At 41.4% G+C, this 13,676-nt stretch overlaps 1 protein-coding gene across 1 annotated transcript in view; it reads right to left on the reverse strand.

Annotated features, from left to right (window-relative positions):
- The window catches only part of LOC144520077 (protein kinase C-binding protein NELL1-like), a 300,316-nt gene that overhangs the window by 177,767 nt on the left and 108,873 nt on the right, over positions 1 to 13,676 (reverse strand). Inside the window, exons 8-12 of the mRNA XM_078253714.1 lie at positions 13,244 to 13,378; positions 12,029 to 12,131; positions 9,951 to 10,024; positions 7,210 to 7,309; positions 4,316 to 4,444 (exon numbers count right to left, since the gene is read on the reverse strand). Coding sequence (XP_078109840.1) covers positions 4,316 to 4,444; positions 7,210 to 7,309; positions 9,951 to 10,024; positions 12,029 to 12,131; positions 13,244 to 13,378 — 541 coding nt within the window. The remainder of the gene's footprint in view (positions 1 to 4,315; positions 4,445 to 7,209; positions 7,310 to 9,950; positions 10,025 to 12,028; positions 12,132 to 13,243; positions 13,379 to 13,676) is intronic.

Genomic DNA, 13,676 nt, shown 5'->3' on the forward strand with positions numbered 1-13,676 from the left:
CCTCAGCTGATGCAACAATTGGCAACATCAGCAGCTGTTTCACTCTCTATATTCAAAGCTTTATTGTCAGAAGGCTCAACCCAATGTGGACTTTTTTAGGGTTACAATTAACAAGCTATCAGCAAAACAACAGTTAACGTTTGACTGTGTTGCCGGTACTCTACGAATATGACTGACAGAGTAAACAAGAGCTCATGAGGATAATAATCCTATGATAAGCCCAATAGCACAAACGTGATAACAGTATGCTGCATGTAGCAGCATCAGGTGGTGTGACACACTGAGCTAGAAAGAGAACACAACCCGCGAGATGTAGCCGATACTTTTTATCAATAGTAATTAGCGCTGTTACACCGGTGTCACAGCGTTTACGTTATTCCTGTCTCACAGGCTTTATCTGATTGTACAGCTTTGATCTTAAGCTACTGATAGTCCTGTTTCAGCACATACTACTTTATTTGCATTTACATACGTGCTCTATTTTTTTAATGCCTTACTGAAATTTCACCGGGGTATACGGTAAAGGACGGTATTTGTGTAAAAACATAAAAAAGGTAAAAGCTGAGAAGTCATTGCAGCATGTATGACATTGCCCAGCCTACAATGCTGTGTGCTGTGTGTGTCTAACATGCATCATAGGTTTAAATACTTGTGGCCAATAGAATAATGAATAGATATGAAACTAGTAGAGAACATGGAAGGGTTGCAAACGGTAATTTCATTAAGTCCATTAGGCCTATAGCACTTCATGTGTCCATGCTGTTGCTTAAGCAGAGCCAGCAGGAAGCCTGTGTTGACAAGACCAATCAATAGAAACCACTGCCTTCTCTCAGGCGTTCTCTGCAGGAGTAGAAAGTATATCCCAAACTAGTGAGGAGGAACAGCTGCCTTTACATCCAGTATGCAGAGTCATGCCTACCAACTGGACTCATCTCTTAAGATAATCTAGGAAGATGTCAGCCCATATGCAGTAATACATCTTTAATGGAGTAAATAAATACACAGGCCTTGGTGGGCAGGCTAATGAGGCACAAGCCATCATTAGTGTGCTCCTATGTTTGTGTTTCTACATGTGTGCATATTCTGCATATGCAGGCACATTCCTGCCTCTGAGATCAGGCAGATGGCTTTGCATATTAACACACTGATTCGCCATGTTCTCTTGCTGGGTGAGTGGATCAGGCATGTGTCACACATGCTGCAGCTTCATTGATTTGTAGCGCCCAAGAAAAGCATTTGTCTCCTTCTTCTTAGTGTCATAAATCAGTCAAATAGGAACACACATTGGACACATACTGCTGCAAACAACTCAACTTACACTTTTCAGTAAACTGTCCACTCTCCGTGAAGTGAAGTGTAAACAGAAGAGCATGAAAAACAAGTAAAATTAGACTAGGCTTCGAAGAATTACACTACTAATCTAAGGCTAAGACATTTGTGATGTTTTTCAAGGTAAATAACACTATTAAGGGCAAACAAAAGTCTCACAAGTGTTTCAATGGGAAGACAAAGATCAGTATATCCTTTAACAACAGGTGGGGTGCCTCATTCTGCGCTTACCAGGGTTTCCCGCAGCACTTTGCAGTTCGGGCGGCCCGCCTAAGCTGGGGAACCCTACCGCCTTAACTAGGTCGTCAAAAAAAATAAATAAAAAAATCCGCTGCACAAAAGGCCGTCAAGTGCATCTCGGAGAATAGCGCGGACGTGCTTCACACAGCGAGCGGGCATGCGCGCCACACGGCCGAAATGAGAGAAAGACAAAGACGTGGTCCGTCGCTGTCCGGAGGATAACTAGCCAGTTGATATCGCGCGTGTGTGTCCGTGAGAACTGTAAGTCGTATAACTTATGTTTTGGGTTTATTTAAGCCTGTTATTGTATTAGTCTATAGTTCTTGCAAATTTAAAGTAAGTTAGCTGGTGATTTTATTGTTTGAGATCTTCACCTGCTAGCTAGGTTGCACGTGCCTGTTGATTCGATATAATGCCGATTGTTGAACGCCCTTGCTCACGTTTGTATTTTATGTGCATTATTTACATAGCCTGTAGCGATGCTAGATGTCAGCTCTGTCATAAGCAGTGACTGTGATCACCTTTGCACATTTTGAATGTTGTTTTGCACTTTCTTATTTATTATTATACATTATTATTTAAATTTTATATTTAGTGTTTAATAAATAATTATGAAATGTAGTACAGAGTCTAGTCTATCGCAAATAATACGTTTTCATCTTAAAGACAGGGAGAGTATAATTATGGCCCCACAAGGTGACTGAAGGCAAGACAGAAGCTTGGCTCTGTTTAAATTCCCTGGTCCATCCTCAAACAGCCCTCTGATTACAGTACAAGTAAATAATCTCATCTTTAATCATTCAGCTGCACGTTAAAACATTTATGAGGTATAATGGTCACATTTACATGACAGCTTAGAGCCATAGCCAGACCCAATCTCCACTTTATAAAGTGCAAGCGGAGAAATTAATTTGTTCCATAAAACATCTATTAGGATATCAATGACACCCCATCAGCCTGCTGAGCTTTGTTTATAACTCAAATAAAACAACAAGAAAAGATGTGATTACCCGAGTCTGCTGAGTAAGACATATTATTAGGGCTGGGCGATATGGAGAAAATCAGATATCACGATATTCCTGACCAAATACCTCAATGTCGATATTGCGACAATATTGTAGGCTTGACAATTGTTGCTTTAACAAAATTTGATTTTAGATAAATAATCATCAATAATGTGGATATAATGACAAAGTGGGTAAAGGCAAATAATAAAACAGCTAGAACAGTCTGGTAAGTTAAGAAAATTACATTAATTTACTGTAATGCAGCCTTTAAAACCAGAAGACAACAACCCTTATGCCATATCCCGATATAATTTTCAAAATCTAAGACGATATCTAGTCTCATATCTCGATATCGATATAATATTGATATATTGCCCAGCCCTACCTGTTATCCTAAGCCAACTTAAGTTGGAGGTGAGAGTAAAGCCATGTCAAAATATCACCATGCTGTACAGCAGGATTCCAGCTAATCCAGTCACAATAGATGTTTGAGCTGCCTTTAGGGAGCAACCCCCAAACAAGGATAATGCTGACACAGCCAATAGAGCCGTTGCTCCCCGATTTACATAGTTGATCTAACAATCAGCCTTTCCCAGCCCTCACTCGTATGGGAGTCTCGTGGATTGGAGTGGAGCTCTGGGTAAACCTCTTTACCATGCAGCGCAAACAGAGACGGATAGACTGGAGGGCTTGTGGCTACCCAGCTCTCAAGACATTTAGTGATTTCAGTCTGCTGTTGCTCTGACCCAAAGACAACTGCATTGAGCAAATCCTTCAATCCGCCGACTGCCACTCCCGAGACTCCTAATCAAATAAGGCCATTAGATCTATCACAAGTACTCCAGCACATACCCACAGGGGATTTTACTCAGCCAAGTCCAACAATCAAGAAAACTGGACGCGCTTAGTGACTTTTTACAGAGGCTGATCTCAGATCACGTTTTCATTGGAAAAACCCACCAGACACTACTGGAAACAACAGCTATTGTAAATTAAGATAACAATAGTTCTGTAAAAAGAAGGGCTGGGTATTGTTTAAAAAATTCCGATACCAGTACCAATACCATGACTCCGATACCGGTTCCTAAACGATACTTTTTTTTCGATACTAATTTTATAAAAACAAAAAGAAATTACACATCACGGCACGAATCTCTTTTTTTCTTCAGCCCCTACTACGTGAGCCCCGTCTCTGTGTAACGTAGAGTTTTCCCTGCATGCCTCTACGACGTGTAACGTTAGACAGCCAATCAGCAGCATCTTGGTAAAAGCATGCTGCGTGCTTATTGGCTCACTGACACTGATGAGATTTAGTTATGTAGTTATGTGTTAGGTATTGAATTTGGTTATTGAATGATGAGGCATTTTTTAACACTGTGAAAAGTCTTATTCCTTGTCATTGTTACATGTTATACAGTTACTGAAAATCTATTTAAAACTCAAAGGTATCCTGTGAAAATGGGCAGCAGTACATTACTGGTGCCATAATAAAGGTTCAACTGACCACAGTGCTTTCTCAGACCAATCTTTTTTCCCCTTTATAGACAATCATCACTGTGTTAATATCAGCTCATTAGAAATCTCAGTCTGTGGCCCCACAGCCAACATAAACCTGCTCCTTAACGAAAACGATGATTTAAACGCTGACACACTGCCAGCCCCACTGCTTTTAACATCCAGAGCTAATACGTACTAAGAGTCGGTCACATGAGCCTGAGCTGGATAAAGTATAGTCCTACCTTCACAGTAAGTCGAATCCCCGTGGATGGAGGCATAGCCGCTCTTGCATTCACACTCTGCTTTAGTATTCCGGTTTTTACACTCAGAGTTTTCTCCACAAATGAGTCCCTCTGCGCAGAAGTCATAACCTGAAAGGGAGGGACAAAGGAGGCCTTGATTTACTTTGGCTTGTACACAGAGATAAAGGCAGGTAGATGCACAAACGAGCAACCTTGTTCCTGTCGCCCACAATACTGTGGATGACAAGATGCCTGATGTATAAAGTTTATGACTGCAGTAAATTTGTGGTGCAATAATATAAGTTTTGGCTTTCACGGCAGCATATACACACACAAACAATAAAAAAAGCATACACACACAAAACATGCTGCTCATGTAGGAATATCTCAGAGGATGCCATCCCTCCAGCCAATAGAGTGAAGGAGCCACTAGTAGGTTGCTCTGTAGCACAGGACAGTAGGGGTGTGCAAAAAAAATCGAATCGCGATTCATGCTCCACCGATTCAAAATCGATTAATAGAATTCCAAAAATCCATTTTTTTTAATCACGGGAAAAGTAACTACATTTACATACTGTGAATCGTTTTTTTTTATCGAGAATCGCTTTTGAATCGAATCTTGAGCCTAAAAATCGATATTGAATTGAATCGTGACATTTTCTGAATCGTGCACCCCTACAGGACGGGGTGTTCTTCTGGTATTTTGTATCAATGTGTTGGTTTTAAAGGCTGCTTGTAGTAAGAATGTACTTACTTCAACAGTCAGCTAGGTTCTCAAATAACAAAAGAACCAAATGTGAAAAATGTCTGCAACACAAACTGGCTTACTGAAAGAGTCACCACTTCAGTCAGCCGACACATTTTAACACTGGATCTTCAGTACAGAAAACTACTTTGCACATCTACTGTACAATGTGAGACAGGTGCGTCGGAGTGGGACAAGCGGGTAAAAAGTTGCAAAGAAAACTACGGCACACTGTCTAAAAAATATATAAAGTTTAATAATGGGCAATGTTTCGGTACTAGACCTTCTTCAGGCAAATGGTGTTACAACATAAGAAGCCATCTTTTGTAGGAGGTGACTGTGTATATATATATATATATATATATATATATATATATATATATATATATATATATATATATATATATATATATATATATATATATATATATATATGGCTGGCTTTCCACCTGTGAACAAAAGTATCTATAGGAACACATGTACTGCAACTGGGATTAAAACCTGGGAACTTTAACCCTGCACTCCCTATGTACCCCAGTACCAATCTTTTGCCAAACTTGAACCATACCAGACTGAGATCCTGCATGTGTACAGAAATGTCACATGACAGAGAGGCAGATCCCTTGAATCAGTCTGACAGATAAGGAAGCAGGCAGAGAGTAAGTATGAGCGGATGTTGCCCATCATGTCCTGTAATGAAAGACAGACTGGCTGCACATAAAGGCCCTGAGAGGTAGGGAGCCTGGGGAGCCATTACTGAGGAAAGAGGTGTCTGCATTATTCTTCCTCCACTATCTACAGCAGCGCCCAACGGACACTGTAAACATGCATAAGGACTGATTACACAAGGAATAACACGCGTGTGTAAGTGTGCGCATGTGTGTGTGTGCTCATGGTAAAGTATTACAGTTCTGCTCTGACCACTTAAGGGAGAAAAGTACATTGCAGTTGGGTTTGTGATAGCTAGACTTTTTATTTGCGTTACACAAACACGGGCCCATTTCTGTAGAATTATTATTTTGTTCTATTTCATTAAAACAGAGGGGTATGAACACTCTATGGCGATTGTGTGATTGCCAATTTAACAGAGCAAGCGTGACTTTGAGGATCTAACAGCGAGGCACAAGTACATGTCAGAGTAGTGGCAAAGTACTGAGTCACACAGTGGAGAAGAGGTCTGGAGATGATTGGGAAATAATGACTGGCTCTGAGTTTTAGAGAGAGGGATAGAAAAGAAAGGTGGTTGTAGGGAAGAGGCAGTGAATCCATCTTTAATTGTTAGCTCTATACAATCTCCTCTCGCCTGCACTTCTTTCCTCTCTCTGCTGTCCTTTCTTCTATACTCTATGCCTTCATTCTCCTTTTCAATTCTCTACTTTCTTTTCTTTTCAACACAATAAGTCTTCTCTATTCTTATCTTCCTCTCCTGCACCCTCTCTTTAGCCTTCACATTTCCTTTACTCTACTCTCAACATATAAAGTCTTATCCTCTATTTACCTTTCTTTTCATCTTCCTCTCTCCTCTCATGTGCTTTATTATCTTTACCTCCCCTTTAGCCTCTCTCCTTTCCTTTCTTTTCAACGTAGCAGGTCTAGGTCTTTATATATGCTCCTCTCTCCTTGAGGTCTTCTCCTTTACTCTCATCTTTCTTCTCTTATTCCTTCGGTTTTTGCCTTTCCTTCTCTTTCACTTTCTTTCCATCTTCCTCTCCTCGAAATACAGTGAGTCTAAATACAGTAAGCATGCCGCTTATCGTACCTAAATGAGAATGCAATTTCCTTTGCTCAGAACCTGACCGGTTTCTTTCATTATGGCTCTATAGCTGACAGCCTCCTAGAGTTTGTTAATTCAATGTATTTACTAAATTACCGATGGCTATTTACCCTGTAGTACCTCCTTGCCAAAGCAGCGGGGTTCAGGCAAATTGGCATAGCAGGTGCTCTATAGCAGACAGACCAATCTGCTCTGAAAGGTATCCCAGCCAAGAAGCATCGGTGCATCCGGTGGGAAGGAAGAGAAACAGAATTATTGCAAAGGTGCAGCCTGAATCAGCAACCGGCAGACTGGCTATGTTTACTTCTCGCAGCGGCAGGGGATTGGAGCGGGATTCGTGCAACTGAGAATAGTGCAGTAAGCAGGAAGACATACCTCTGCAAACATTGCAGCATCTGCCATCTGGTAAGATCTGTTCACCGACGGTGCAGTTGAGCTCTGGACAAGTTTCTGTGACTTTCACCATCAGGCCGTTCTGGAAGGACAGAGGCAAAACATTACAACTTCAGTGCTTGGGTCAAATGTGTGAAGGTCTGCGCAATAAAAAGAGATCTTCACCGGAACAATTATACCAGACACACAATCTGATCTGGACTCAAGCCAGCAAGCTTTTCCATTACGAACCCACCTCTTAAACCTTTGGGCCACCTTTCTTTTTGTTGTATTTTTGCCCTTTCATTATGACCAAGTATGTTTGCCTGTCAAAACGTATCCAGACATCACTCATATCAGTCATTCTTGGAATGGTCGTAACGAAGTAGGGAATTCCACTAACAAGCTGCATATGAAAAGACTAACTTGACGTGAGAAGGTGTGAACTTGTTGACATACCCCGATGTAGGACGACCGAGTGATATTGAGAATGTGTCTTTGCTATACAGGTTAATTATGATCATTTTTCAAAAGATGCTTGTCCTTTAACATAGAAAAGGCGCTACATAAATGCAGTCCTTTTACATTCAAAAGGACGTATTCATATGTTAAAAAACAGAGTATTACTCCCTGACTGAATGAGGCTGCCATGACAACAGAGAGGGTGGAAAGTAAAGGCTGTACATGCTGCTCACATTTACAAGAGGGCATGAATACAGATAGCAGGTAAGGTGCAGATACGCACCACCGAAGAAGGGAAACAAAGTTAGATCGAAACTCGGCGTCATCTTCCCCTGGGCCTTTAAAACAAATAGCAGATACATAGCAGCAGTAGCAGCCCGGCTGGCATGTCAGAGCTCCTGTGGTCCCCGCGATACTTCTCAAGGTTGGACGTATCAACTCAATTCCCTAAGATTGCTCCTTCACAACTTTCTTCAATGTTGTGCTTTCATTGGAACCATAACAGCTTCCTCCTGTCATCTTTTTATAGTACTGTCGCGTTGCACTGTGAGCCTTTAACCCTCTGAGGTCTAAGGATATTTTCACATATCTTCTTAAATTTACCTTTTTAAGGTATTTGCATATAACTGATTCCCATGGGTTTCATATCCAAATGTTCAGAACAAACTCAGCTTTCCATAAAGTGACGCCCACATCTTTTCTAGAGCAATGTGTAAAGAGATCATATGGCGCTAAAGCTGAAACATTGAGGTTGGCGTTTTTGAAATTCCTCAAATCTCTTTTGAAAACAAACCTTAACTTCTGATGTGTTGTACGAATTGTTTCGGGTGCTTGAAATAAGTTTACCAAAGTCTTATAGGTTATATATGGTTAAATAAGTAAATAAATGTTTGAAATGGAATTGTGTAATATCGCTTTTTGAGTAGGAGTTTTGTCAAACATCGTTTGGACGCGTCGGTGCATCTTTCATCCTCAGAGGGTTAATCAGTCACTTTATTTTCTCATGAACTAATGAGAACTAGTATTTTCCTGTCTCCTCATTGCTTTAGTTTGCAAAGTATATATTTTTGATGAAACGTTTTGATAAAACTTCTGATATTGAACAGAAAAAAATCACATTTGAGAAGCACCTATTTGGTATTCTTTTGCCTAATAATTGTGCTTAATAAACAATGTATTGTTGTTCAAAATGGCTGTCGAATAACTTTCTGTTGTTCAACTCATCATTTCAGCACTAGTATTACTATTCTATCATGTCAGCCATCCATGATGAGATAATTAACGCCATGAGCGAAGGAAGCACAATTTTGGTGACAATTTGAACTGCTGAGTGTAACTTCTGTACAGATGGCACAGTATAGGGGGTGTCGTATGCTGTGTATGTTGTGAAGCCCCTTGAGGCAAATTTGCGATTTGTGGTATTGGGCTATATGAATAAAATTGACTCGACTTGACACATCACCAACCACCAATCTCATTCCTTTTGCTTATTCTCTCCATATGTCAATGCATATATTCATCGTTGCTTTTCCCATTTCCCCCCTCTCCTGCTGTGATAGGGAGAGGACAGAAAGATGATCTGACATGCAGGAATGACACAAAACGATCTAGACACACATGCTGAAACGCACAGCTGAGATATAAGGACCATCGTGGACCAAAACGCTCACACAAGAGGGACCCCCCAAAACTTTCCAGGTTCCTTTCTTAAAATAATTAGTCCACAAATTGGCCACTTAGCAGGGTTTACATCCAGGAGTAATGGATGGCTGTAATTGCTTGAAACAGAGCATACACACAATATGATGTTTCGAGGTGCCTGAGGGCTAATAACGGGTTCAGGAATCCACTGTGTGGCTCTTTGTAAGCAATTACATGCATACAACCCTATTTTTCTCCTTAAAATTGTGTCTTTGAAGATAAATGGCTTCTCAGTGAAGAAAGCTCACTTCTGTTCTATGCTCAACTCGAATAAGGACTTTAATTATAATCCATGCAGTGATGAAGCTTCTATTCAAATCAAGCCTTTGTGTTGCTGTGTTCATAAGCTATTCTAATTACCTGGCTATCTCGCCATTAGAGAGAAAGAAAACAGGCAGATTGAACAGATTGGAGGGAGGGAGGGAAAGCTAATATGCCCTGCTGGCTAATTAAATAACACACAGAGCAGTCCACCACACACAATCAAAACACTGAAAGAGAAGTGATGCCTGGTGAATCTGATTTCAGAGCAGAGGCTAAATGCTGGAGGAAGAATTGTAGAACTTAACCAGAAACGTTACCTTGCATTCCCTGCAGCTCCGAGATAAAAAGCGCTGGCCTTCAGAAAAGGTTTGGCCCATGTAGGTGCATTTCGCTGTGGGCAGAAAAGTCGAAAATGCTTCAATAACACTCTATACAGTAAGTACAGTCACTATGGTAGTGGTACTCTCAAAAATAGCGCTAAAATGCTTTTGAGATTGCCTGTGGTAAAAAAAGAAAAAGTTTCCAGTCTGAAGTTCTGCATAGTTAATTCTGTCAGAAACAAAGTTGTTCTTGGCTGGTGTGCATAAGCGGAGAGGAAATGTAACAGTGCATTAAGAATACAACAGAGGAGATCCTTCTGCATATTCCTCTGGCGATAAAGCAGAAATAGAAAATGAAGCCTATGATATGAAGTCCTGCTTTTCTCCTCTCCAGGGTGGAGGACCGCTGCTCCATCGTTCGTTGGTGCCAGAGCTCTGATGCTCACAGGGGAGGGATGGAGGGAGGCAGAGGAGGGCTGGAATTATTCAAAGACAAACTATCCTTCAGGGATTTAGTGTTTTTGCAGGCTAGCAAGAGAGACGGTCGTTCGTGGGTCTGTGAGCAGCTACCAGAGGCTGTGTGCTTTATACTAGAAATAGTGCTTCTATTTCAGCTTCCATGAAAATCAGGCGACTGTGATCTGCAGATAGTTCACTCTGGTTTCACTGTGCCAGCTGAACATCGGCCGCAAACAACATGTTTGTATCTACAGTGGTTCTAGTTGTAGTCGTAAAGCATGAAATACTGTAAAGAAGGGGTCTTTTTAAGCCAAGGACCCCTTAACTGAAAGTGAGATGTAGCAGGGACCCCCTACTACATATTGTATCAAATGAAGTTGCAAATTAAAGTGGGCCTACAATAACTGTTAGGGCAACCTAAAGCCTTCTTACATACCCTTTTTGCATAAGCTATACAAATATTTAATTGTTAGATGATTTTATGAATCATCTTTTAATGTTACACATGTGGCACAGTGAATCTAGGATGAACTGCATCTGTGGGCTGCTATTTTAGTGACTGTCTTACCTATAGGCCAGTAAGCCTATCATCAGTGGGGATTTATCTTTGCTAATAATATGTTTCATATTTTTCATTTTTGAAAACTGACAATAATTTGGAGGCCCCCATGCAGTGACTCTAAGGACCCCCTAGGGGTCACGGACCCCCTGTTATAGATCTAATCCATTCCTTACGTCTTGTGTTTTTGGTTCTGGAAAGGCTAAAAAAAAAAAAAAAAGACACCGCCCTCCAAACTCTTGATATACTGAGTATTCCTCTTCATAAGGCATGTTGTTTCATCATGAGGAGAAATTCCAAGCTTGACAGACCTGCTGTGCCTAGTTACGGTTGCTAAGGTGGGATTGGAAAAACACAGTTCGAGAAAAGGATAAGTGAATGGTCTATTATACATGCTTTTGTCAAATCTTTGATTGTCATTACTTTGTATCAATGTCCTTCCATTGACCGGCAGCCATTCAGCATCCCTCCTGCTATGTGGCTTCTATTAGCCCTACTTCACCATCCAATTAAAATGGATATTTACAATCCTTAGGCTTCATTTACATTACTATGTTTTGGTTTAAAAACGAATATCTTTTGCTACGTTAACACCTCGCATTCACACTGCTCTGGTGTTTCAGAGCACCTGAAACGGAGAAATTTGAAATCACTTCTGACCCATTTTGGTTTGAAATCTGCGGGGTTGTGTTGCCGTCTCAACGGACGCAAACGGAGACCTTTGGAAAAACCAACACTGACGCCAACGTTTCACCGCCTGATTGGGTCTTATCAGTCATGACGTCTCGTTCTCTGAGACTAAGCTACTAACATTACCATGGCAACTACCAGCAACGCACGGAGTATACATGCTGCCTCCTGTTTACCCCGGCAGGCGCACACACAGTATACAGGTATGTTGATGAGATATGTCGGTTTGTTTAAAACGGAGATTAGTTCTTCTACTGGAACTAAAAACACTTGCACGGCGATCACTTTTGGCTCAAAACTCCGCTTAAAAACCAAAACGTAGCAATATAAATGTATGATAACATTTATATTGATAAATGATACTTACGTCTGCATTTCTTGCAGCAAGTCCCATCAACATGTACAGGCAGCGAGTCCTCTGAGCAGTTTGCTGGAGGACAGAAAATCCTGCGACACTCCACCACACCATTCTGTAAGAAAATTATTCTTTTTATTTTTGTTGTTTAAACATGCAAACGTCAGAAGCAAAGAACCAATGCTCACTGTGAACATACGGCTTTTGCCCGGAGCACTGCCAAAAATCCACTTCTCCTATTTCCATTTATGTCTCAATTTACATTTGCACAAGCATTCATGGGATATTATATCTTTACTGGAAGAAAAAGAACACTCTCTTTACTCCAGCCCAACAGTACACATATATAATCGCATGCAGTGTGATGTATGCTCTCATCCAATGCCAGCCCTGAATGGCTAGTGCTCTTGCACTTTAGCACCATGCAAACTAACCCAAAACTGTTTAGAATCACACCTTCAGAATGCAATCTGAAACTCAAAGCTATCGTACTTCAGAATAAAAAAATGAATTATAATGTCATACAATCAGATAACAGATTCATCACAGAGTGCTGGATGGTGGATACTGAAAGTGAGTGGCCAGCTGATAGCAGGTAGTTATTCAGGCCCTGAAGGACTGGCTTCATTTTTTAGGCTGATATCCCTCTCTGTGAGCGCCTCTTCATTTCATGAATCAACGGAAATGGTTCCCCCAGGACGCTGAGGTTATCAGTTAATGACATGTCCACAGGAGGAAAGCAGACCGACTAAACTCCATCCTGTGCTTGATGTGCAATGATGCAGCAAGTCTAATTCTCCAGGGCTGGGGTTGGCCTGATTCAACAAATTTTAAAGTCTGGCTCCTATGTATGAGTACAGACAGGGAGGCTTATTAGGGGCTGCTTGTTGCTTGCTGCTTATTAGGGGGAGCGCAGGAGGCAGGGAGAGATGTTGCAGGGGCTAGGAAAGATGGAAAGACAAGTTAAGGAAGCTAAGTGTTGAGAGTGGGGGAAATAAGGGTTGTACTGACTTTCCATTAAAGAAAAACATCTACCCTCATATCCTGCTACGCCATTATGTGTCATTAATCTGTGATGCTGAAAGTGTTCCAGAAGTGATTTTGTTATCAATCTTGTCAATTGCCTTTTTTGGTGTACCCACTTTCCCTTTGAATACAATTGTTTTCCTTTGATTACATACGAATCACTGTCGATATACAGTAGACTAGGATGAGGGTGACACTCACCTTACATGCACAGTTCCTGCAGTTCTCGGGCTCCACCCACAGCTCCTTATCCCGGTAGACCAGGCCGTTGGTGCTGCAGGTCCTCTCGCAGTGACAGCCCTCCAGCTGGGTCAGCCTGGACTCTGCGTAGTTCAACTGAGGATGAGCACAGAATCACCAGAGTCACAAAACCAAATCAAAAGTCTGAGTGTGCACGCAGGTTAACCCCCCAGCCCTCTGGTGTGCCCCTGGTCGGTTTTCACAGAGAGCTGCTCTGCTGGGAGCCACTCAATAGAAGGGCACATAGAATAATAAGTGATCATCATTCAGCTCATGTTCCAGACCTCAGGCTATAATCTACTGAAAATGACAGACAGGACTGACAGCCCCGATCCTGCCTCACTCCTCTTGTATTCCCCCACACCGATCAGCCCTCCTTCTTTAGCTTATTTCA

This window comes from Sander vitreus, chromosome 1 (genome assembly GCF_031162955.1).
Source record: "Sander vitreus isolate 19-12246 chromosome 1, sanVit1, whole genome shotgun sequence".
NCBI lineage: Eukaryota > Metazoa > Chordata > Actinopteri > Perciformes > Percidae > Sander > Sander vitreus.